Consider the following 22,449-nt stretch of genomic DNA (forward strand, 5'->3'; position numbering starts at 1 on the left):
ATTATGTGAAGATTATTCGAATAAAGCGATTGGTAGATTTTTAGTTTATTAGAAGGGTCGGAACGCAAGGAAATATGTTCGGGGTAATACTGTTGTCAAGCGTAAAAGTGTATCGATGTTATGTGTAATGGAAAATTTCAAGTTTCAAGACAACAACTATCAAAGCTGTAATAAAGTTCGGCGAGAACTAGAGAAACAAAACCACGAATAGTAGCACACTTGCAAGCACGCTTTCCAAAGAAACGATGCTCACGTGCCCCTGGCCATGTCGGGAGAATTCTGCGCGTATTCTTTGGCGCTCTACAGCCATATGTAACGGCAGTTGTACTCACTAGGCTGTGTGTGAAGCCCTACGTACGTCGGTGCATAGCAGTCGCCGTGATGGTGTTCTAGGGCCATAAAAAATGATCCAACTTTATTTGATGAATGTTCTCAGCTTGTCCCCATGTGCAATGTGGAGCTATGTATGGTCATCCGACGCACGACCTGGGCGTAATACCCTATTATTGAGGAAGCGTAGCTTGCTGGACCAATTAGTGAAAGTTTATTGTGTTTCCAGTTAATGCAGGTTTCTTGTGTTGTCGTAAGTTAATCACGTATTCGTTAGCACTGTAAAGCATATCTCCCAGCCGGCCGCACATAGCTGCTAAAACGCCGCCCCAACTAGCACTGATGATTGGAATGAACGGCACAGTTCTTTGACGGAAGACTCGAGTGACCATCAGCAGTTGGCCTGATCATGGGGAAATATCGACACTGTGCAACTGATAAGAGTTACGGCAAACACGCAGGCAGAAAATGGTGAGGTGTTAAGAAACAACCTTTGCCCCTGCTCTGGTGGTCAGAATGAGTAGCACCCGTAGTTCACACTGAGGAGGAGGAGGAGGAGGAGGAGGAGGAGGAGGAGGAGGAGGAGGAGGAGGAGGAGGAGGAGGAAAAACATTTATTATATAAACTTCCATTTCTTCCTGAGTGGAGCCCTCAGTCCAGGGCTCCAGTGAGCCATGGGACAGGCTGTGACGCCCACATGCACGCAGAAGGCCTGATGACGGAGCGAGACCTGGCCGAGTACCAGGCCCGGGTGGGCAATGCCAGCACTGTGGCGCTGGGCGAAGGCTGTCACATGCTGTCGTCCCCACCGCCTTCGTCCGGAATCGTGACCAGCTTCATCCTGGCGCTGGTTGGCAGGTGCTGTACAGGTTTTCCTTCGTGCCTAGCGTTCGTCACTCCTACAGTGTCCGTTTTCAAGCTGTGCACTGTTCTCCCTGTAAGACCAGAAAGCCTTACTTTACTCATAAGTGGAGTACGCAGGATGTGTCCGCAGACCAATGATAGATAGTAAATTACATATTTTCAAGATCGCGGCGCATCGTTTATTGCATCGGCGTTCAGGTGGACGTCTGTAATTTCGCTTGCCATTTAGCACCCCTCTGCTAGTGTCCAGTTCACGAGAGGCTTTCGAGTCGACGACATATGCACATTTAGTTACATGCCCTTAATTCTTAACAAGCGGTGTCAACCGAGAAATCACAGATAATGCTCATGTCGTATTCTCAAAGGCAACCAAATTTTGATTTTGGCTAAGGAACACTTTGCATGATCTGTGCCAGTCTCTAACCGCGAAGCAAAACATTTCCAAACAATGACAAAACAGCGGTTTAGCACGTTTAATATGTTTAGTGAAGTTCCGGGTAACTTATTTATTCCTGCCTGTCTATTGTACAAAGTTCTAGTAAATTCCAGGTTCGATGTCTTCTTTTTCAGTTCCTCGCGGTACCTCTTCAAGGTGCTCTTCGATTCGGAAGGCGATGTGTATTTAACACAAACATTAAGACGAAGGACGACGAACTTGCAGTAACAAGATGACACTCAACTTTCTATAACAAAAACACGAAGTACAGAAAGCTTATTTACAAAAAAAGGGAGGAAGCTACACTTGACAACAGAGACTGACTTACTCTGCACTCAGCTACGCGAGCAGGCGCGTCGCCGCCAAAGCTATGCCCCTCTCCTCCAGCTCGATAGAGAAATTCTGAACTATTTAGAAGCCCTGGTCTGCACGCGCAAGGACACGAAGTGAGGAGGACCAGGTCCGCGCGGTGGGTTGTATGCGTGGGCGAGCGTGCCTTTTCGCTCGTGTCGACGGGGGCGATGAGGCGCAGCTGGGTGGATCGGTACTTCAGTCTGCGCCGTTTCCTCCGGTGTGCGCGCCGAAACGTTTAGAAATGGACCGTCGCGACCTTACAGTTTTCTTACTTATAAATGCGTAACTATTTAAGAAGCATTAGAAGGGAAATGGGGTGTCCCACAAAAAGGGCCGTTATACATGAAGGCACTTTTTATGACGGTGCTTTCAAGCAGGCAAGTAGCGAAAGTACGCTTACATGAAATCTTGAACCCACCCAGTTGCCGAGCTAGCTACGGACACCAGATGCTCCCATATAGGATTCTGTAACAACTAAGTAGTTCGCGTTTGTCTTTGGATGAACCAGCAGGTAAAATGCATCATTATTTTGTTTTTCATGTTCCCCTTCTATGGCTATCTTTGTGTTTGATGAGATACGTGAGGAAGTGAATCTGGAAGTTTCTTACTTTCTCTCTCATTGTTTCAAGAGTATTTCTCGACACGTTTTGCCTACGTATTCTATATGTTACCAGGCGAATTTTGAATGCGTTCGTTGACATAGATTTATTGTACCGGTTTGGTTTCTGAGGACCACGAGACTGTAGTGCTCGTTACATGTTGAATCTATGCGTATGGACTGTAGTGTCCATCATATATGGAACCTGTGGTGATAGTGTCAGTCGTTCCACGCAGCTAAGTCCCGGACCGAGGGTGCAGAATCCCAGCCATGCCTTTATTTAGGCTTTTTGGCGACGTCCGCTTTCAACTCTCTATAACTGTTGAAAATGTGTTGAATGAAAGAAAGGGAATAAAAAGCCACCTACAAAAATAAATTGAGTTCATCATGCGAAAGCATTGCAAGCCTATAAGTCGGAATTACAGCGTCCCCCCAAAAATGTGCTGTTAGCGAACCACCCGCCAACAGCCACAGCAAGTTGATTCAATTAACGCGAAAAGAAACAACCCCATCAGGAACGAAAAAATGCGCGATTTAAGGAGTACCGCTGTACAATCATCTGCCAGGTACCTTTACCATCATAAATTATAATTACTTTAATTCATTCAATTAAGAGAACCTGAATGTGGTTGTATAGCAGGTTCGGTCCACAATCTCCTGAAATGCTAAAAATGTAACTGCAGGCCCTAGCGTCAACACTGCTCCTAATGCTATTAAATTCCGCTCTCTGATAAACGTCAGTGCCAACACGATTTACTGTATTATTATATTTACTGTCTGAGCTAGTATGCACAGCCGATACAAGGAAGGCTCAAAATGAATTCTGCGTTCAGTCGACTGCCCCGCCGGGGTGGTGCAGTGGTAAGACGCCCGACTACTGTGCCGGAGTTGGTGGTGGCGGTACAAACTTTATTCAGTGAAGGCCAAAAAAATTAAAAAAAGTAAAATTATGTTGCCGCCGTTCCGTGGGTGGCCTTCCGGCTGCTGGTCGTGGCCTCCAGGTCACGCCTGGGGGCGACTTCCGCTGCCCAGGTCGTAAGCCGCTGTTGAATATGCGGCTCCGAGCTGGCCAAAGCAGCCTCCCACAGCTGCGGGCTGTTTATTTACCAGGAGACGGGGGGAAAGTGCACCGGACAAGAGTAAAGAATGTGAGCATATTCTGCTCGTGGAGAGCTGCAAAGCGTGCTTTAAAGGAACCAAGATGCGCTATAAAAAGACAGCCACAGGAAAAAGCCAAGGAGACAGACAGAGCGCAAACTAGACAGAGGATAGTTTCCGCTCTGTCTGTCTCCTTGGCTTTTTCCTGTGGCTGTCTTTTTATAGCGCATCTTGGTTCCTTTAAAGCAATGCACCAACTCGCCCAACAAGAAGTTCTTCTAAACTATGCAAAGCGTGCATTGGGGCGAGAAGGCACCGGGGTGAATAAGGGCAAGGCGTGCAGGGGAGAGTAAGGTGTGGGCCTGTAAATGGCGCCACGTATTCTGTTCGATTTTAGATAGGGACTTGTGAGGGGGAGGGAGGGATAATCGGGAGTTGCGATAGTGGAGGGAAGGTGAGGAGGGAGTCACGCGTGTCCATCCCGGGGTGGAGGGGGCCAGCTCGGTCGGTCATTTTGCGAGCGATAGAATTTGCCGCCTCATTTCCAGGGTGCCCCGCGTGAGCCGGAACCCAAAAGAGTTGGATAGATCGGGAAGGGGGGGAGGAGTGCTTAAGGATATTGTCACCAACACACGTAGCAAACAGAAGAACAACCGAGCTGCCTTCTTTTTTTAATCAAGTGAAATTCGAGACAGACGAGGACGACGCTCAGCCACGCGCCAAGACATTCGACCACGTGGTGGCACTAGAAGATGGGCAGTGGTGTGTCATTGCCGCCCTGCTGCATCGACCCGATGCAGCAAACGTAAGGGAACAAAGAAAAGCGGGGCAAGTTATACGGGAGTCTCTGGCTCTGGTTTGGACCCTAAAATTGTTTACCGACTGTAATAAGGCTTCATTCTGGCGACGTGAACTATTTCAGACTTCGGATGCCGAGAGGAGCGGACAGTGCCTTGTGGTAACACCTCGTAGTTCACTGCGCTGAGGCGACGGAGCACCTCGTAGGGTCCAAAGTAACGGCGCAGAAGCTTTTCAGAGCGCCCTCGCAACCGTATTGGGCTCCAAACCCAGACTTGATCGCCGGGTGTGTAAGTCACCACTCGGTGTCGCAGGTTGTAGCGCTGGGCGTCGTGTACTTGTTGGTGCCGAATTCGCTGTCGGGCAAGTTGGCGTGCGGCTTCTGCGTCACGAATAAAGTGGTCAGCCCCCACGACAGTGGAGGGAGCAGAATCCGGAAGAAGCATGGCATCCAGCATAGTCAAAGGTTCGCGTCCATGGACCAAATGAAATGGAATGAAGCGTGTGGTTTCCTGAAGCGCAGTGTTGTATGCGAACGTGATGTACGGCAGAATTCGGTCCCAGTTTCCATGATCCTCGTCTACATACATAGAAATCATGTCGGCAATTGTCCTGTTAAGCCGCTCAGTTAGTCCATTAGTTTAAGGATGATAGGCAGTTGTTTTGCGGTGGGTGGTGCCACTGAGTCGAAGGACCTCGCTCGTGAGTGCCGACGTAAACGAGGTTCCCCTGTCAGTTAAGACGACTGTTGGGGCGCCGTGACGGAGTACAATGTTATGAATGAAGAAATGCGCAACTTCCTCTGCGGTATCACGGGGAATGGCCTTGGTCTCACAGTAGCGGCTGAGATAGTCAGTGGCAACCGCTATATACTTGTTACTCATTGAGGACTTCGGGAATGGGCCCAGTAAGTCCATGCCTACCAGTTGAAATGGGAATTTCGGGGGATCGATAGGCTGCAGGAGACCAGCTGGTTTAATGGGCGGTGTCTTCCGCCGCTGGCACTCACGGCAGGTACGGACGTAGCGGTGCACAACGACAGCTAGCTTGGGCCAGTAGTACTTTCGGCGTATCCGTTCCAATGTGCGAGAAAAACCGAGATGGCCGGAAGAAAGGTCGTCGTGACACGCACGAAGAACTTCGTCATGAAGCGTGGTGGGTACTACTAGCAGATAAACAGTTTCTGTTGGACCGTAGTTCTTCTTGTAGAGCACACCATCGCGCAAGCAAAATGACGACAGTCCGCGCCTGAAGAGCTGAGGAGGAGATGACCCTGTTCCTTTGAGGTATTCGATGAGGGGCAAACGTTCAGAATCGGCCCACTGCTTTCGGGCTAACGTGGACGACGTGATAGCACCTAGGAAAGCGGTATCGTCGTCGCAGCCGTCCGTGTCGTAGGGAGTAGGGGCGCGGGACAGACAGTCAGCATCACTGTGTTTCTTGCCTGACTTGTGCACGATAGTAACGTCAAATTCTTGCAACCGAAGGCTTCATCGAGCAAGCCGACCCGATGGATCTTTCAGGTTTGCCAGCCAACACAGTGAGTGATGGTCGCTCACGACAGGAAACGGACGACCGTACAAGTAGGGACGAAATTTCATGACTGCCCACACAACAGCGAGGCACTCCTTTTACGTAGTTGAATAGTTAACTTCAGAACGGGACAAAGTGCGACTGGCGTAAGCAATGACGCGTTCTGCACCGTCCTGCCACTGAACAAGGACCGCACCGAAGCCAATGTTACTGGCATCCGTGTGCAGTTCCGTGTCAGCCTCTTCGTCGAAGTGGCCAAGTATAGGTGTACATTGGAGACGGGACTTGAGTTCCGCGAAGGCTTGTTCCTGGTCGGGGCCCCGAACGAACGGTTCGGCGTCTTTTGTCAGGCTGGTCAGAGGCTCAGCGATCTTGGAGAAATTGTGGAAAAAGCGACGATAGTACGCTCAGAGGCCGAGAAATCGACGCAAGCTTCGTTTATCTTCTGGTTTGGGGAATGAAGCGACAGCGGCCGTCTTTTCTGGGTCTGGGCTAACACCACGAGCGCTGACAATGTGGCCGAGAAATTTCAGCTCATTAAAAGCGAAGTGGCATTTTTCGAGCTTTAGAGAGAGACTAGCAGATCGGATGGCCTCGAAAACAGCGCGCAAACGTTTCAGGTGCTCGTCGAACGTGTCCGAGAAAATTACAACGTCGTCGAGATATACGAGGCATGACTGCCACTTCAGGCCAGAGAGTACGGTGTCCATCATTTGTTGAAATGTAGCAGGGGCCGAGCACAGGCCAAACGGAAACACTTTAAACTCATACAAACCGTCTGGCGTAATAAAAGCTGTCTTCTCACGGTCTCGCTCGTCAACTTCTATTTGCCAATATACACTGCGGAGGTCAAGTGACGAAAAGTAAGTGGCATGGCGAAGGCGATCGAGGGAGTCGTCTATGCGCGGCAGGGGATACACATCCTTTTTCGTGACGTTGTTGAGGCGTCTATAATCAACGCAGAACCTCAAGGTTCCATCCTTCTTCGCGACAAGGACAACAGGCGAAGCCCACGGGCTCGTCGACGGCTGGATAACGTCGTCCTGGAGCATTTCTGTTACTTGGCGGCGGATTGCGTCACGTTCTTTTGAAGACACCCGGTAAGGACGCTGGCATAGTGGACGTTGGTCGTCGGCAACTATAATTCGGTGCTTCGTTAGTGGCGTCTGTCGCACCTTGGAGGTTGATGCAAAACAATCGCGGAACGAATTGATAAGATTCTCTATGCAGCGTTTCTGACTGGGCAAGAGGTGTGGGTTCAAATCGGTCTGAATGGCTGTAGACGTCGCATTGTCGAGGTCTGACGTGTTCGATAAAGCGTACTGGCCTGTCCATTCTTCAAGTTCTTCAAAATAAGCTACCGTCGTGTTCGCCGTCAAATGTTGGGGTTCACACGTGAAGTTTGTCACTAACACTTCGGCTTGCCCACGGACAAGTTCGACAAGGCCCCGAGCTACATAAACTTGTCGAGTCAGAAGCAGCGACATGTTAGCTTCGGCAATGCCACGCGTGTCGGTGCTGTGATCACATTTGACTGTGACGAACTTGCTCGCTCTCGGAGGGATTATTATGTGGTCGTCAGAGACGCGCAACATCGTTTTCCGGAAGTCCGTGTTTCTATCAACGGCTCGCTTGGTTGAAAACGATACTGTGAGCTGCTCCCGAAGGTCTATAACAGCACTATACTCTTGCAGAAAATCCATGCCTAGAATCAGATCTTTACAGCAGTTTTTAATACGGCAAAGGTGCCAGTGAAAGTAAGACCGCAGATCTCTATGCGGCAAGTGCACATGCCAATCGGCGTCATGACATGGCCACCGGCAGTGCGCATCATTGGCCCAGACCAAGGCGTCAGAACCTTACGGAGTGTCGTTGCTAGCTGGCTGCCCATGACGGAAAAATCGGCGCCGGTATCCACAAGTGCGGTTACATCCCAACTGTCGGCGGTTACAAAAATTTCCCCGGAAACAATGCGTTCGCAGCACGTCGGTAAGTTCGTCGGATCGGGTCGTCGCCGCTCGGGCCGTCGCGTCAAATCGTCGGGTGGAGGCTGTTTATTCTGAGCTGTAGCGGCGGCCTCACCCCCAGAGGTCGCCGTGTTTAGTTTTCCCGGTGAGGGGACGTGCCTCTGAATTGCCCAGAGGAAGAGTATCGACTGGGTAACCCAGAACGCCTCGGGGATGACGATCGCGGCTGCCGTTGCGGTGACGTCGGGTGCATCTCGTTAGCAGCCAGGTATTCCTCAATCTCCTGTGGTCTTTCTCCATAGCGAGGTCGAGGCGCGTTCGGTGGAAATCCTCTTAAGCCCTTTCTCCGGTATGGGCATTTGCGTAGAATGTGGCCAGGCTCGCCGCAGTGATAACAGAGCGGCCGTCTGTTGGGTGTGCGCCACAAGTGCGCCTTGCTGATGGCGGGACGCTGGTTTTGCTGCGGCTCGACAGGGCGCAGATCTTGTTGCTGCTCGACGGGACGCAGGTAGCGAGGCGGTGGTCCGACAACGGGGCGGAATGAATGTGGCTCGGGGGCAGGTCGACGTAGGACATCACTATACGTCATAATGCATGGCTCTGGTTGTGGTGCTGGTGGTGGCTGCACCGCTCGCCGGATTTCATCACGAATGACCTCTCTGGTAGAATAATTCACTGCAGGTGGTGCATTCAAGTGGAGTTTCTGCAGTTCTTCGCGAAAGATGCTCCTCACAAGCTCCCGCAATGCCTCGTCCCTAGCTGCTGGCACGGACGCGCAGTAGGGTGTGGCCGCTACGCTTGCCTGACGGCCGTATTGGGTACAGCGTTCCTGCAGTGAACGTTCCATGCTCGTAGCTTCTCTCGCGAAATCTGCGACAGTTCTTGGAGGGTCACGAATGAGGCCAGCGAACAACTGTTCCTTCACCCCGCGCATGAGGTGCCGTACTTTCGTTGCCTCGGGCATGGTAGTGTCGCCCCGATCGAAAAGTCGCATCATGTCCTCGACAAACATGGCCACGCTCTCGTTTGACTGCTGAGACCTCGAACGGATTGCTATCTCTGTGTTTTCTTTGCGCGTACTCGAGCTGAACGTTGTGAGCAACTCACAGCGAAAGACTGCTCAGTTGACGAAGGGCGTCTCGCGGTTCTCAAACCACGTCTTTGCCGAGTCTTGCAGTGCGAAGTACACATTCATTAGCTTCCGCTCATCGTCCCATTGGTTGAATGCGGCCGCAAGGTCAAAAGTGGCCAACCAGTCTTCGACATCCTCGAACCGGTCACTGTGGAATGATGGCGGTGATCGAGGTGCGAGAAGGACATACGGTGGGGCGTTGCTGGAATGCTGACTTGCCTGGCTGCCCGTCGTAGATGTCATGGTTCACAGCGGTGTGGTCAGTGGTTCGAACTCGGGTTGTAGGCCTCGGAGGCGACGGCTCGCTTTATGGACGGGAGTGGCGTCTGAGCGTGGATGGGCAGCGTCACTGACGTGTTCGGGGGCAACGTACATGGGATCTTATCCTGCACAATCCACCAAATGTCACCAACACACGTAGCAAACAGAAGAACAACCGAGCTGCCTTCTTTTTTATTCTGTGGAATACTGCGCTACTTGATAGACAGAGACAAATGGAAGACGACAAACGAATGAAGCGCAAACTTACAACTATTTATTTTTATCGACAAAACACGTACAGTACTCACGGATTGAAATAGGACACTCGGAGCGCGTGGCCGTCGCTGCATGCAAGGCAGTGTGGTAAACAACAGGCCGGCTTATTTGCGACCGGAAGGAGCAGTTCTGGTTTTTAGATGTTCTCCCCCTCGCGCTATACCACAATGCAGCACCTCGGTTCCATGAGCATCTACGGGTGGCGCTGCATGCAGCGACGGCCACGCGCTCCGAGTGTCCTATTTCAATCCGTGAGTACTGTACATATATACATATAGCATTCTTGTCAAATCACAAACACATCATTCATATGATAGCTGTGCAGATGCGGAGTTGTGGTCGAAATGATAACGTACGTGATCACAAGCATGAATGATGTGTTTGTGATTTGACAAGAATGCTATATGTATATATGTACGTGTTTTGTCGATAAAAATAAATAGTTGTAAGTTTGCGCTGCATTCGTGTGTCGTCTTCCATTTGTCTCTGTCTATCAAGTAGCGCAGTATTCCACAGAATGATCAACCAACTGGCCCCCGTGTTTGCATTGTTGGCTGCCTTCTTTTTTAATCAAGCGAAACTCGAGACAGACGAGGACGACGCTCAGCCACGCGCCAAGACATTCGGCCACTTGGTGGCACTAGAAGATGGGCAGCGGTGTGTCAATATTGAGCGCAGAGCAAGAGATCCTACCCTTTGCAAAGTTGCGGACTGCGGTCTTAGAGTCGCTAAATATGAAAAGGGCTGGTGGGCTGGCAATGGCGAGGGCGATGGCTGCTTCCTCTGCAGCAGTGGAAGTGAGAGCATGGATAGTGGCGACGGAGAGGGGGGCTCGTGTATTAGAGACAGTGGCCAGGGCATAGGCGGGATGCGAGAGGTAGGGTGCCGCATCAATATACACGGCGTCAGACCGTGTACCGTACTGGCACCAGAGGGTGGAGGCACGGGCAGATCGGCGAGCGGCATGATTCTCAGGGTGCATGCTCTTGGGAAGGGGCTTGACAGTGAGCATGGAGAAGAGGGAGCTGGGCAAGGGATGGGTGACGCAGATAGGGGAGACAGGGGTCAAGCGAAGGGAAGTAAGAAGGGCTCTGCCAGGGGTGGTGCGAGATAAACGATCGAGTTGTGCTACGCGATGGGCCTCCACAAGTTCTGAAAGAGTATTGTGGACGCCCATCACCAGTAGACGAGAAGTGGGGGTGGAAGTGGGAAGCCCAAGAGCCGAGTTAAAGGTTTGGCGGATGAGACAGTTGACCTTGTCTTCCTCGGTACGAGACAGAAAGAGGTAGGGGAGGGAGTAGACAAGGCAGCTTAGCACAAAGGCCTGAACAAGACGACGGGGGTCGTGCTCGCGCATGCCGTAGTGTCGGTTAGCGACCCGTTGGATCAGCCATACCGTCTGCTGGACGGTGGTAGTAAGGCAGGAAAGGACAGTAGTGTGTTTGCCATTGCATTGGAGAAAGAGACCGAGAATACAGATGCAAGAGACAGAAGGGATGGGATGTCCGTCGATAGTGACGTTAAGGTTAGGAGACCAGGTTGAAACTATGCCTCGAGCCAGGAGGAGCAGGAGCTCCGACTTGGACGGGGAACAAGCTAGCCCGACCGTGCGAGCATAATCGGCGACCGTTTTAGCGCCCGCCTGGAGAGCGGCTTCCATCTCACGAAGATTGCCGGTAGTCACCCATAGGGTGATATCATCAGCGTAGAAAGCATGGGAGAGGTTAGGAATGCTAGCTAGAGCACGTGGCATAGGGAAAAGGGTGATGTTGAAGAGAAGGGGAGAGAGAACAGAACCCTGGGAGGTACCTCGATTTCCAAGAGGGAAAGCGGGAGAGGAGAGGGCGCCGAATGAGATCTCAGCCGTGCGATGGACAAGAAAAGCCTTGATGTAACTATGGATTCGGGAACCCAAGTTAAGGGTAGAAAGGGAGTCTAGGATAGCGGTATGTAAGACATTATCAAATGCTTTCGTCAAGTCCAGTGCCATGATCGCGCGAGTGAGCTTGGCGTGAACAAGGTGAAGCACCTCTTCGGAGGGCTGGAGCATGACATCCTGTGTAGAGAGGGATGGGGCGAAAGCCGAACATCGAATCGTGGAAAAGATGGTTGTCCTCGAGGAAGCTCTGCAAGCAGTCTAGAACGACGTGCTCAAATAGCTTACCGAGACAAGAGGTGAGGGAAATAGGACGGAGATTTTGAATGTCTATGGGTTTGCTGGGCTTGGGGACGAAGGTCACCTTAGCGTGGGTCCACTCAGAAGGCAGAGTGCCTTCGTGCCAATGTTTGTTAAAGAGGTCCGTAATGGCCTCTAGGGATGATGTGTCCAGGTTACGGAGGGCCTTGTTAGAAATTTGGTCTGCTCCTGGTGCGGAAGTGGTGCGGAGCTTATGTAGCGCCGCACAAATCTCCCACAAAGTGATACCTGCGTCAAGCGCAGAATTAACGGTGCCGATGTAAGAAGGGAGGGGGGACGGAGGGGAAGTGCAGAGATAGCGATCTCGTAGTGCAAGAAGGAAATCGGAATCGGATAGCGGTGAGGATTGTAGGAGGCGCGTCACACCCCTGCGTTGCGTGGCCTTGGTATGCGACGGGTCAAGGAGGACATGTAAGAGCGCCCACGTATCCCTCAGCCCGAGGTTACCGGCCATGCGGTCGCATGTCTGGCCCCACTGCTGCCTGGTGAGGTATGAGCAGTGCTCCTGTGCCGGAGTTCCCGGGTTCGAACCCGACCTCGGCGGCTGCGTTTCGATGGAGGCGAAACGAAGTGGCGTCCGCGTGCTGTGTGATGTCAGCGCACGTTAAAGATCCCCAGGTGGTCGAAATTACTCCGTAGACCTCCACTACGGCTCCCCTTTCTCTTTCCATTTTCACTCCCACCTTCTTCCCTTCCCTTACGGAACGGTTCAGGTGTCCACAGAGCAAGTGTGACAGACACTGCGCCTTTCCCTTCCTGTGAACCAACCATCATCATCATCAGCCGACTTAAGTTGCAAAATAACCCCGGGTCGACGCTTGGACAGCGTCACGACGCTTTGAAGCGTCGTTTGCCGGCATCATCTTAATAAAGTTATACATACAATACCGTTTTATGTCTGCCTTAGATAACTAACACAGCGGCACGTGTATTTCAAATGACCACTTGTATTATTACCATGGTAACTCCAAGAAGGAGATGCTTTCAATGCTTCGCAAGAGCAGAATGACGAACCTACACAAGTCGAGGCCGCGCATCCCTACGTGTACCCTAAGGCCTTCTGTGCTTTCGAAAGTGTCCGCTATCCGTCTGCTATCCCATTCAACTTCACTTACATATTTAGTTTCATCTGCGCGCTCAGCAAGACAGAACATGTTCATGCCTTTGTTCCTTGGCCATTACAACTCCGCAAAATCTGTAATTACGAATTATCAATTTTGTCGCAGAAATATTGATAATGCAGAAAATAGCGTGGTAAGAAGCTCCAAATGAGTGCTGAAACACAGCTGAGCGTTACGGACGCGGTACATGCGTGCAGGTTTCGCCCGTACTTGCAGGGACACCTTAATGACGACGACGCCACTGCTCACCGGCTCGTCGAGGCTATAAAGTACGCCTTCGCCCGTAGGAGCCAGCTTGAAGACCCACTCTTTGGTAACATCACTAAGGTACGCAGGTATTATGCATGATGTGCTGTCTTGAATTTAGTTGCGTTTTACAGCTTCCCGTAAAGAGGCCTAAATTCTAACCGTACGATTCCGAGCAAGCGCCCCTCCTCCCTCCCTCCTGCTCGCAAGTCCAAATTACCGCCACAGGGTGGTGCAGTAATAAGACGCCCGACTACTGTGCCGGAGTACACAGATTCGAGCCCGACCTCGGCGGCTGCGTTTCGATGGAGGCGAAACGAAGAGGCGTCCGTGTGATGTGCGATGTCAGCGCACGTTAAAGATCCCCAGGTGTCTAAATTACTCCGAAGCACTCCACTACGGCTCCTCTTTCTCTCTTTCCACTTTCACTCCCACCTTCCTCCCTTCCCTTACGGCGCGGTTGAGGTGTCCACAAGAAACAAGTGACACAGTTACCGTGCCTTTCCCTTCCTATAAATGTTTTTGTTGTGGCTGGACGAAGTAGGAAAAGAAAATGCACGGGCCTGCTACAGACTCTGTAACTGAGCCACCTCCGTTGCCTCGTGCAGACAGAAGAGAAAATAGAGAAGAAAAAAAAGGAAGAGGGAGAGAAAGACGCGCCCCGCAACAACAGCCGTCGTCCACCACCGAAGCTGTGGCGGGTGCAATTCCGGCCTACAAAAGATAAAAATTCGGTGGCAGGCAAGCCCCCGCCGCAAGCGGCGGTGACCTACTTGTACCAGCCCCATCAGGGGAGTTCTTTCCTATAAAGTTGTTGTCGTTGTTGTTGTTGTTGTTGTGGCTGTAGAAAGAAGGAACAGGAAATGGACGGGCCTGCTACTGGCTCTGTTGCTGAGCCACCTCCGCTGCCTCGTGCAGACCGAAGAAAAAATAAAGAAAAAAGAAAAGGAAGAGGGAGAGAAAGACGCGCGCCGCAGCAACAGCCGTCGTCCACCACCGAAGCGGTGGCGGGTGCAATGACGGGCTACAACAAATACAAATTCTGTGGCAGGCTAGCCCCCGCCGCAAGCGGTGGTGACCTACCTATCCCAGCCCCATCAGTGAAGTACCTTCGGCCTCAGTAAGCCTAGCCCTCTCCTATAAATCAATCTGAGGGAAGGGGGTCTATCATGGAACGGTACTAAAATTTAGGGTGGCGAAACAATTGTGCGGGTTAAAGCATGGCTGAAACCCAGTGATATGGCGAAAGCTGTGAATATTGCAGCGATAGCCTCTCAATTCACGGTGTTTTTTTAATAATTTTTATTAACATTGCGTTTTGGGAACAGAAGTAACCTTATGCTATTGACTACACGCCATAGAATTGTGTACATCTCCACCTAACCAGGTCAAGATCATGTTTATTATTTTTTCTTGTATATTGCACCTTGATTTGTATGAAAACAAAGGCTCAGTATTTGCAATACCTGACATGAGAAAGATGGGAGTTGGAGCGGAGAGATTGAGGTTCCGTAGTGGGAGGCTACGGAGTAATGTGGTCACCTTTGGGCTTCTTTCGCGGACATCGCACAACCGAGATTGAGGGTTACCAAAGGGCCGACGACATAGCTCGCGAGCACACAAACCGAACTCTTCCCAACGCGGACAGGGATATCTTCATGAAGGTTGTCCCGACGTATTCTGATATCTTAAAATATAAGGGACGAGAACAAAATAACCTCCTCGCCACGTCTTAAATCATCAGGAAGCAGTCCACTGGCGGAAACTGCAAACTGGAAGCTTCCCTAATTTACACATCTTAAGTAAAATGTTCCCGAACCAATACAGGGATGTTTGTCCATGGTGCGGTGCTATACCCACCCTATATCGCATCACTCAGGAATGCGATAGAAACAAAGCTTTCCACAAACTAGAAAATCCGAGTGCGGAGCAGTGGGAGAGTATGCTCTCCAGCGGCAACCCAATCCTCCAACGAGGACTGGTGATCTATGCCCATCGAGCAGCAGAACTCAGTGCTACCCTAGAATAGGGGCGCCAAACCTGTGAGGCGGAGCCACGCTATCGACGCAAAGAATATGGAGAAACTTTGTCGCCAATATCTACAGAGTAGAACAATAAAGTTTAACCTATCCTATCCTAACCCAGGGCTGCCTCTGTTTTAAGTTAGGTATGGGGAAAGAAAGGCGCAGTATACATTTGGGTGAACACCACGAAATCGTGGACACCCAAACGTAATCAGGTCAAGGTAACTTGAAAGGCAAATTTTGTGTCACGCGATGACCTGCTTCCTTAGCGTGGTGGTAATAACATTTATTGTTATATATACAGAAAGGTACATAAAGGTGGGATGCCTAGACAGCTAGGCAATCCATCGGTGTCGGCCGCAGCCCGGGCGAGTGCGGCAAGGCCTTTTGGGCCTCGAGGGTAGAGCAACCAGACAGGGTCGCCTCCCAGTTCTCTCGTTTGGGGTTGGGGATAGGGGGTAAGGATGGGCTCCTCTGGCAGGCCCACACCATGTGGTAGGTGTCAGACACCTCCCCACAATGCGAGCACTGTCCATCAAATTGGGGATCAATATCTTTAATAGTTGCCGGGAACAACATCGTAGCAGTGAGCAGGAGCATCTGCTCGTTAGTCGCCTCTAGCTTTGCATGGGATGGGGAAGTTTGGTGCGTAGTGAGCGTTCGCTTCCATTATAAGTTAGTTCATCAGAAAGGTATCTGTCAGTCACTTGAAGGTGAAAATCTCCGTGACACTGGCAGCTCGAAAATATGGAACAGTGAAGCTTTTACCGCTTTTACTTCAAGCCAATTTTCCTCCAGGAAAAATAAGCGCGCTGTGAACGTTGATATAAAATTTGTTTTATCACTGAATGGGCTTAGAGTTGTCTGCCGCCGAGACCCCGGCGTATCGCCGCAAATTATTTGCGCTACGCCGTCACCGACACTGTCTCTCGGTGCGCAATTTAAATATGTTAGTGAATGTCTTCATACTTTTTTCGGTGGTAGTGTAAAAAAAGTTTATTACAAAGGCCAAAAAAACAAAATTGTAAAGCAGCGTTGCGGACGTCCTTCGGGCTGCCGGTTGTGGCGTCCAGGGCGCGCACAGTCATGACTTCCTCCGTCCGCGTGACCATTGAAGTTGAACATCCGGCTCGGTGCTGGACAAAGCAGCCTGCCACTATTGCGGACTGGTAAGATGCCAAGAGACAGGGGGCAAGCGTGCAGGGTAGGAGTATAGGATATCAGAGTAATCGACATGGGAGCTGTCGTATAAACGACAGACCGGCGAGGACGTCCAAAGGTGGAGGAGGTCGAGACAAGCTGGAGTTAGAAAAGTGTGTGGTGCTGGGAAAGAGACTTGTGCGGAGATGGTAAGGTGAGACGAGAAAGGCAGTAGTGCAAGGTGACATCATGGTACGTGTGGAGCGCTTCGGGGCGTGTATCTATTCCCGGCGGGGGCGGGCTTGCTCGGTCAGTCGAATCGCGAGCGATGGAATTGGCCGCCTCGTTGCCAGGATGAGCCGCGTGAGGGGCACCCAGATGATTTGGATAGGGAGAGAAGGGATGATTCTGGAATGCAAGACACCATTGCCTGGATGCCACCCATTAAACCGCATAGTTGTAAATCGCAGACTTTGAATCACTGAAAATGTATTCGGCGGAGGTTTGACTAATAACGAAGGCAGTAGCCTCTTCCTCGGCCTTGACAGAAATCGAAGCATAGACTGATGCGGTTTCAATAGGTCTAAGAGAGTTATTAGTCGCTGCAAGGGCGTCGGCTAGGTAACAGCGGTTCGGCGCGGCATCCACATAAGCCACGGTTCGTTAGCGTCCGTACTGACGCCACAGCACGGAGGCTCGCGCCCCTCTGCGGGATGAGTGGTGTTCAGGATGCATATTCTTAGGCACTGTTCGGAGGGAGGAGACGTGGGAAGGGATGGTGAATGCGGTGGGAAGAGAATCAAAGGGGAGAGCTTAAGGATGAAGAGAAGTGCGCGACCCGGACGGGTGCAGGAGAGACGGAGGAGCTGAGCCGTGCGATGGGCTTCTATAAGCTCTGAAAGCGAGTTATGGACGCTCATAGAGAGTAGCCGAGCCACCGATGTTAATGTGGGAACGGGCAGGGCAGACGTATAAACCTGGTAAATGAGGATATTGACTTTGTCCTCCTCGGTACGAGAAAGAAAGAGATGAGGAAGAGAATATAGAAGCTGTTTAGAACTAAGGCGTGGACAAGGCGGTAGAGGTCGTGTTCACGCATCCCGCGGTGGCAGTTTTCAATGAGGCGTATGGTTTGGTCTACAGTGTTTGTGAGTCGAATGATAAGGGTAGTGTGTTTGCCATTGAACTGAACTATAGGCCATGTGGCAGCAGCGTAACATCCCGCATATTTAACTACAGCTCTTTCGCGCGGTGCGCTGCATGTCGTCTTCTGCCTCAGCTTCCATCCGCACGCGGTACATCCGAAATGCACCAGTATTGTACAGCGCTCTCAATTATTGTTAAGCTGATCGAAAATTCCATTGTCCCAACTATAGAAGGCAGTAATTGGGTTACTTCAAGATATAATAGTGTAGTATCTCTTTTTCCAACAATTTGGCGTTTAATACCTTACATTTCTGGTCTGTTAATTTAGCAATGTAATGATTTTCTTTAGGGTATATGTTAGCTGCAAAAGTAATTAATTCTTTACCAAAATACATTTACCAACTGCGCCACTGCTATTTCTATAACACTGCGCACGCGCAATGGGGTGCATCGAAAGTAGGAGCACGCAACAAGCCTGGACCAGTGCAAATTATAGGCGAACTTAGAAAGAACGGACTAGAACTGCGCGACCGAGACTGCCAGCGTCCTGTATAGCAAGGTCTCTTTTTGCGAATGGTATAATGAGTCGTAGCAGCCATTCCCGAAGCAGCAAGACGTGAGGCGTCAAGGGGCTGCCGAAGGCTCAGATGGCGCGAGACGCAGTTCAAGACTAGCCGGGAGCGCACAGTGGCGTCGGTTTGGACACAGGGGTGTCTGGTTACGTTGGTCCCCATGGGGAGAAAGAGTAAGAAGGGGGGGGGGGGGCACATGTGCAAATACCCATGGCGTCACCACTGCTGAGCGGATTCCTGGACCACCAAAAAAATTCAGTAACCTACTTGGGAAGGTGCAAGGAGTGAGACAGCGCCGGGCCAGAAAGGAGCTCTGCTTGCCGCTCGTTTCATGAATTTACGGGTATTCGATCAGGCTTCCCTTTCCATCATTTTCGTACCATTATACTACTGTAATGGTACTGGCTATAAGAAAGAGGGAGATAATAGTTCTCTGGGATGTAATTTCGCTACACACAGAACAGTTGTGCGTCACGTGTGCAAAAGATTGTTTTATTCACGATGTTCACAGGGTTTCGCATGGACGAAAACCAGAATGCAATTTAAGAGTAATTGGATTAATATGCTGAGTAATTGTAGTGTTGTTGCGTTTATTGAGCGGTAATTTGCGGGGTGATTTAACTATATTTTGTGAATTTCACGGAAGCCTTTGGTGATGTAACTTAATTCCTTTTAAAATCTTAACTTTTATGATAGCTACGACTGAAATCAGGAGTAACCAATTTTGCACTATTTGCTTGAAGCCTTGAAACAATAGCCTCGCACCGAAAGTAGAGTCGCGAAGTGCTGGTGCTCACACTTCGCATTTCGCCACCTGAAATAAATCATCAGTAATTTTGAATTCTTCAGCCTCAGCCTAGGCAATACCTATTTGAAACAAAAATAAATCTGAAACTGAATGGCGGCTAACCTGCTAGTAAATCGGGGAACTAGGCTTAGAAATTGTGGAGAAATTTGGGAGGAGAGACTTGTGCAGGGGGTCTAGTAAAATATCACTAATCTTTCTTCGAACTCGTTAAGTGCGAAAATTCATTGACTTCTCTCTTTTTTTGTCTCGCATGTTTCACGCCGAAGGTGATAGACGAACTGCTGAGCTTCGAGATGGTCTCAAGATTGGCATCCATCATAGGTGAGGCGCCGCTAAAGCGGATCCAAGACTACGGCTGGGAGGCACCTCCGGTCGAAGACCACGGCTCCAGCTTCGTCGCCGTCTTGGGCCCTGATGGAGATGCTGTGGTGATGGTCGCCTCGCTCAACTGGGAGTAAGCTGGCGCCATTCTTCGTCACATCTCAGAGGCAGCAAATGGCGCGAGGCGCTCCTTGCATGCGTCAATTCGGAACAAGTTCACGTTTGTGTGTCATTTTCGTCGGCATTTGGCCAAGATAATCCAGGCGCCGACAATCTTCTCTAGAAGTTTCGTCGACTTATTAGTCAGCACTGAGTTTTGTTCACGCCAGACATCGGCGCCAAAATCAATCGGGCTCAGTTCAATTCAGTTCAGTTCAGTCGTTCAGTCGAGTCCGACTCTTCGTGACCCTATAGGTAACCTGCAGTGGCCAGGCGGCGCTAGTGGAGTGCAGCGTTCAGCGCCGCCAACGGCGGCGCCGTCTAATCTGAGGCGGCCGGCGCGGTCGGGTTGCGTTCGCCGTACGGCGGGAAGCATCTCGGCTCTCATTTTCTGCGGTTTTAAGGCACTTGAATGTCTTCAGAGCTACTTCCGAAGACCAATACTGGCGAAAGGACACCGTCTGTTTGAGAATGGCCAAGTTTAGAACGTGAACGGTGTCGACGTCACCGCGAAGTGCGCGCCGCTCGCGACGGAACACCCGCGCGCACAACTTTGAATTTCGCCTGAGTAGACGATGTTTTTTTTTTTTGTAATGAAATTCATTTACTTAAGGCATCAGTCGGATATGTGATGATGAATTAGGAATGAATAAAGGAATGAAAACCTTGAAAGTGCAGAGAGAACCTGAGAAAAGATTGATCACCGTTTCTTCTTTTTTTTTTTTGTTCTTGCTGTTTGATTACAGCAGCATAACAATTTTCTCGCGGTTGCGCTTTACAGTTTAATACCATGACGAACACGTTTGTTCGTGGTGCACCTTTAGACAGTGCCGTGGAGGTTACAGGAGGCATGCTGCTGCACCCGCTACGGATGTCGTGGCGATTGCAAGCACTGTGGTTGGTTGGTTGTACAACTTTTAATTCCATCGGAAACGGGGAGTCGTGCGCCCGCGGATTAGAGGCTGGTGGTAGCCCTTGGCTTCTTGCGGCCTCTTCCGCCAGATGGACGGTGCGGTGCTGGATCGCAGGGTCCGCGCTTCGCAGCAGGGTGTCCCAGGCTTCTCTACTTGTAATATTTTGCCCTATCCCTGGAGATTGTGGGCACTCCCAAATTATGTGGTCGAGGGTCCCTCTCGCCCCACAGTGTTTGCAGAGATCATTGTCCCTAAAGTCTGGTAGCGCGTGAAACGCCCAGACCGGGTTCATGAACGTATTAGTTTGTAGCCGCCTCCACGCGACAGCTTCTCTATTATTAAGTCTAACATCTGGCGGGGGTACCAGTCTACGTCCCAATTTATAATGGTCGATGATTTCCCCGTAATTTTGCAGACGCTCGTCGTATGCCCAGTGTTCGGGGGGCTCGACGGCTACCCGGAAGTAGAGAGCTCGGGCTAGCAAGCACTGTGCGGTTGTAGCGTGCGTCATCAACAAAAACTGGCATTTGGTCACGGAGGCCCCGGCCTCCGTCCCATAGGCCTGCGTGTCGGGGGCGGGGAGTAGGTGGCCTCCTACTTCAGCGGAAAAATAAAGTTCTTAACAACAACAGCAACCGGCATGCATTTTATACCTCCGTACCACAAGCATGGGGAAAGCCGGCGGGAAATGCTGGTACTCAACGGCAAAGCTTCCGTAAATGAGGTCGTTAGAGTTAGGATTTTTTTTTACTGTTGCTTCTAATGATGGAACGGTCTATCGTCTGGGACAAGAAACTCTTCAGCAGCTTGAGCAGTCGGTGCAAGAAATGTTTGGTGCGGAACGATAGAATGAAGTTCTATGCTCTGCGTACACGGTATCACGGGCCTCCACACTCCGCCACTTCAACTTTTTCAGTACTTTAGGAACTATTTTACAGATAAATATCCAAATCTGTAATTGGAAGTTTTTGAACATATTTTGGCTTCGAGGTTTCTAATTGACACCGCGTTAGAAATCCGGTTCACAGATCCACGAGCATATATATATATTTTTTAATTTCGCCTCCGATGAAACACGGCTGGAATTCGATGCTGCGGCTGCGCGACTTTGTTGCTTTTCTGGACGTTACGTCCTTTAAAATGACAATGTCACTCGATACTGCACAGCATATACTAGTACACGCCAAATTTTACAGCGCGGAGCGCGTACTGAGGAGAGTGCCCTAGCCAGCGTGCGACTCCTGAGTCAGAATTTTATAGCGTTTCTTCCGCTCAACGGGCAATCATCTTATTTTAGCTCCTTGGCGTCTGTACGCCATTGGCCCCATAAAAAAACGAATTTCAGTTACATTACTCTCTCACAGCCACTATACCCTTCTCTCATCATTCTCTCCAGGTTCTCCCAGCAAGCGGTACGCTTGGGTTTCCTTCGCGATTGTGGCTGTCTTTCTCGCCGCCTCTGAGCTTATTTTTATTCTTGTTCACATTCGTAGTAGTTGAAGTCTCGCACGAGACCACTGAAGTCACTAAATGAGTAAATCACTCTCACTGGGATAACAAAACGCGAACGCAGAAGGAACACAGCGGCCGCAACATACACGGCGTCAGCTTCTGCGCCGCCTCAGTATTAGCTCCCGTCGGCCGCCAGGTGGCGCCACATGTCTCAGCAAACTCCATTGCAGGTTGCCTATGGACCATATCCCGCCACGCTTTCCGGTCTCTCACCATCTTCCTAACATCACATAACTTGATCTGCAGCGCCTCGAGGATGCCATCTAACCATCGCGTTCGCTGCCTACCCTCCTCCGGTGACCCTCAACCTTTCCCAACATCAAATCTTTCTCCAGCGACTCCTCTCTTCTCATCAGATGACCAAAGTAGCTGAGCTTTAACTATAGAATTTGACCCTCCAATGAGCAGTCAGGGTTTATGATCGACAATATCGACTGATTTGATCTTCTGGCAGTCCAAGGAACTCTCAAGAGTTTCCGCCAGCACCACAATTCAAACGCGTCACTTCTTCGGCGGTCAGCCTTCTTCACAGTCCAACTCTCGCATCCATACATCACAAGTGGAAAGACCATAGCACGAGTTATACGGATCTTGGTTGGCAGACTAACGTCTCTGCTCTTTACTACAGGCGGTCAAGGCTAA

At 50.6% G+C, this 22,449-nt stretch overlaps 1 protein-coding gene across 1 annotated transcript in view; it reads left to right on the top strand.

Annotated features, from left to right (window-relative positions):
* Positions 1–22,449, top strand: part of LOC146188847 (scoloptoxin SSD14-like) — a 41,139-nt gene that overhangs the window by 10,599 nt on the left and 8,091 nt on the right. The window contains exons 6-7 of the mRNA XM_084605135.1: positions 1,038–1,180; positions 19,168–19,355. Of these exons, the coding sequence (XP_084461261.1) occupies positions 1,038–1,180; positions 19,168–19,355 (331 nt within the window). The remainder of the gene's footprint in view (positions 1–1,037; positions 1,181–19,167; positions 19,356–22,449) is intronic.

This window comes from Amblyomma maculatum, chromosome 5, assembly GCF_055883805.1.
Source record: "Amblyomma maculatum isolate TAMU_Amacu chromosome 5, ASM5588380v1, whole genome shotgun sequence".
Taxonomy (NCBI): Eukaryota; Metazoa; Arthropoda; class Arachnida; order Ixodida; family Ixodidae; genus Amblyomma; species Amblyomma maculatum.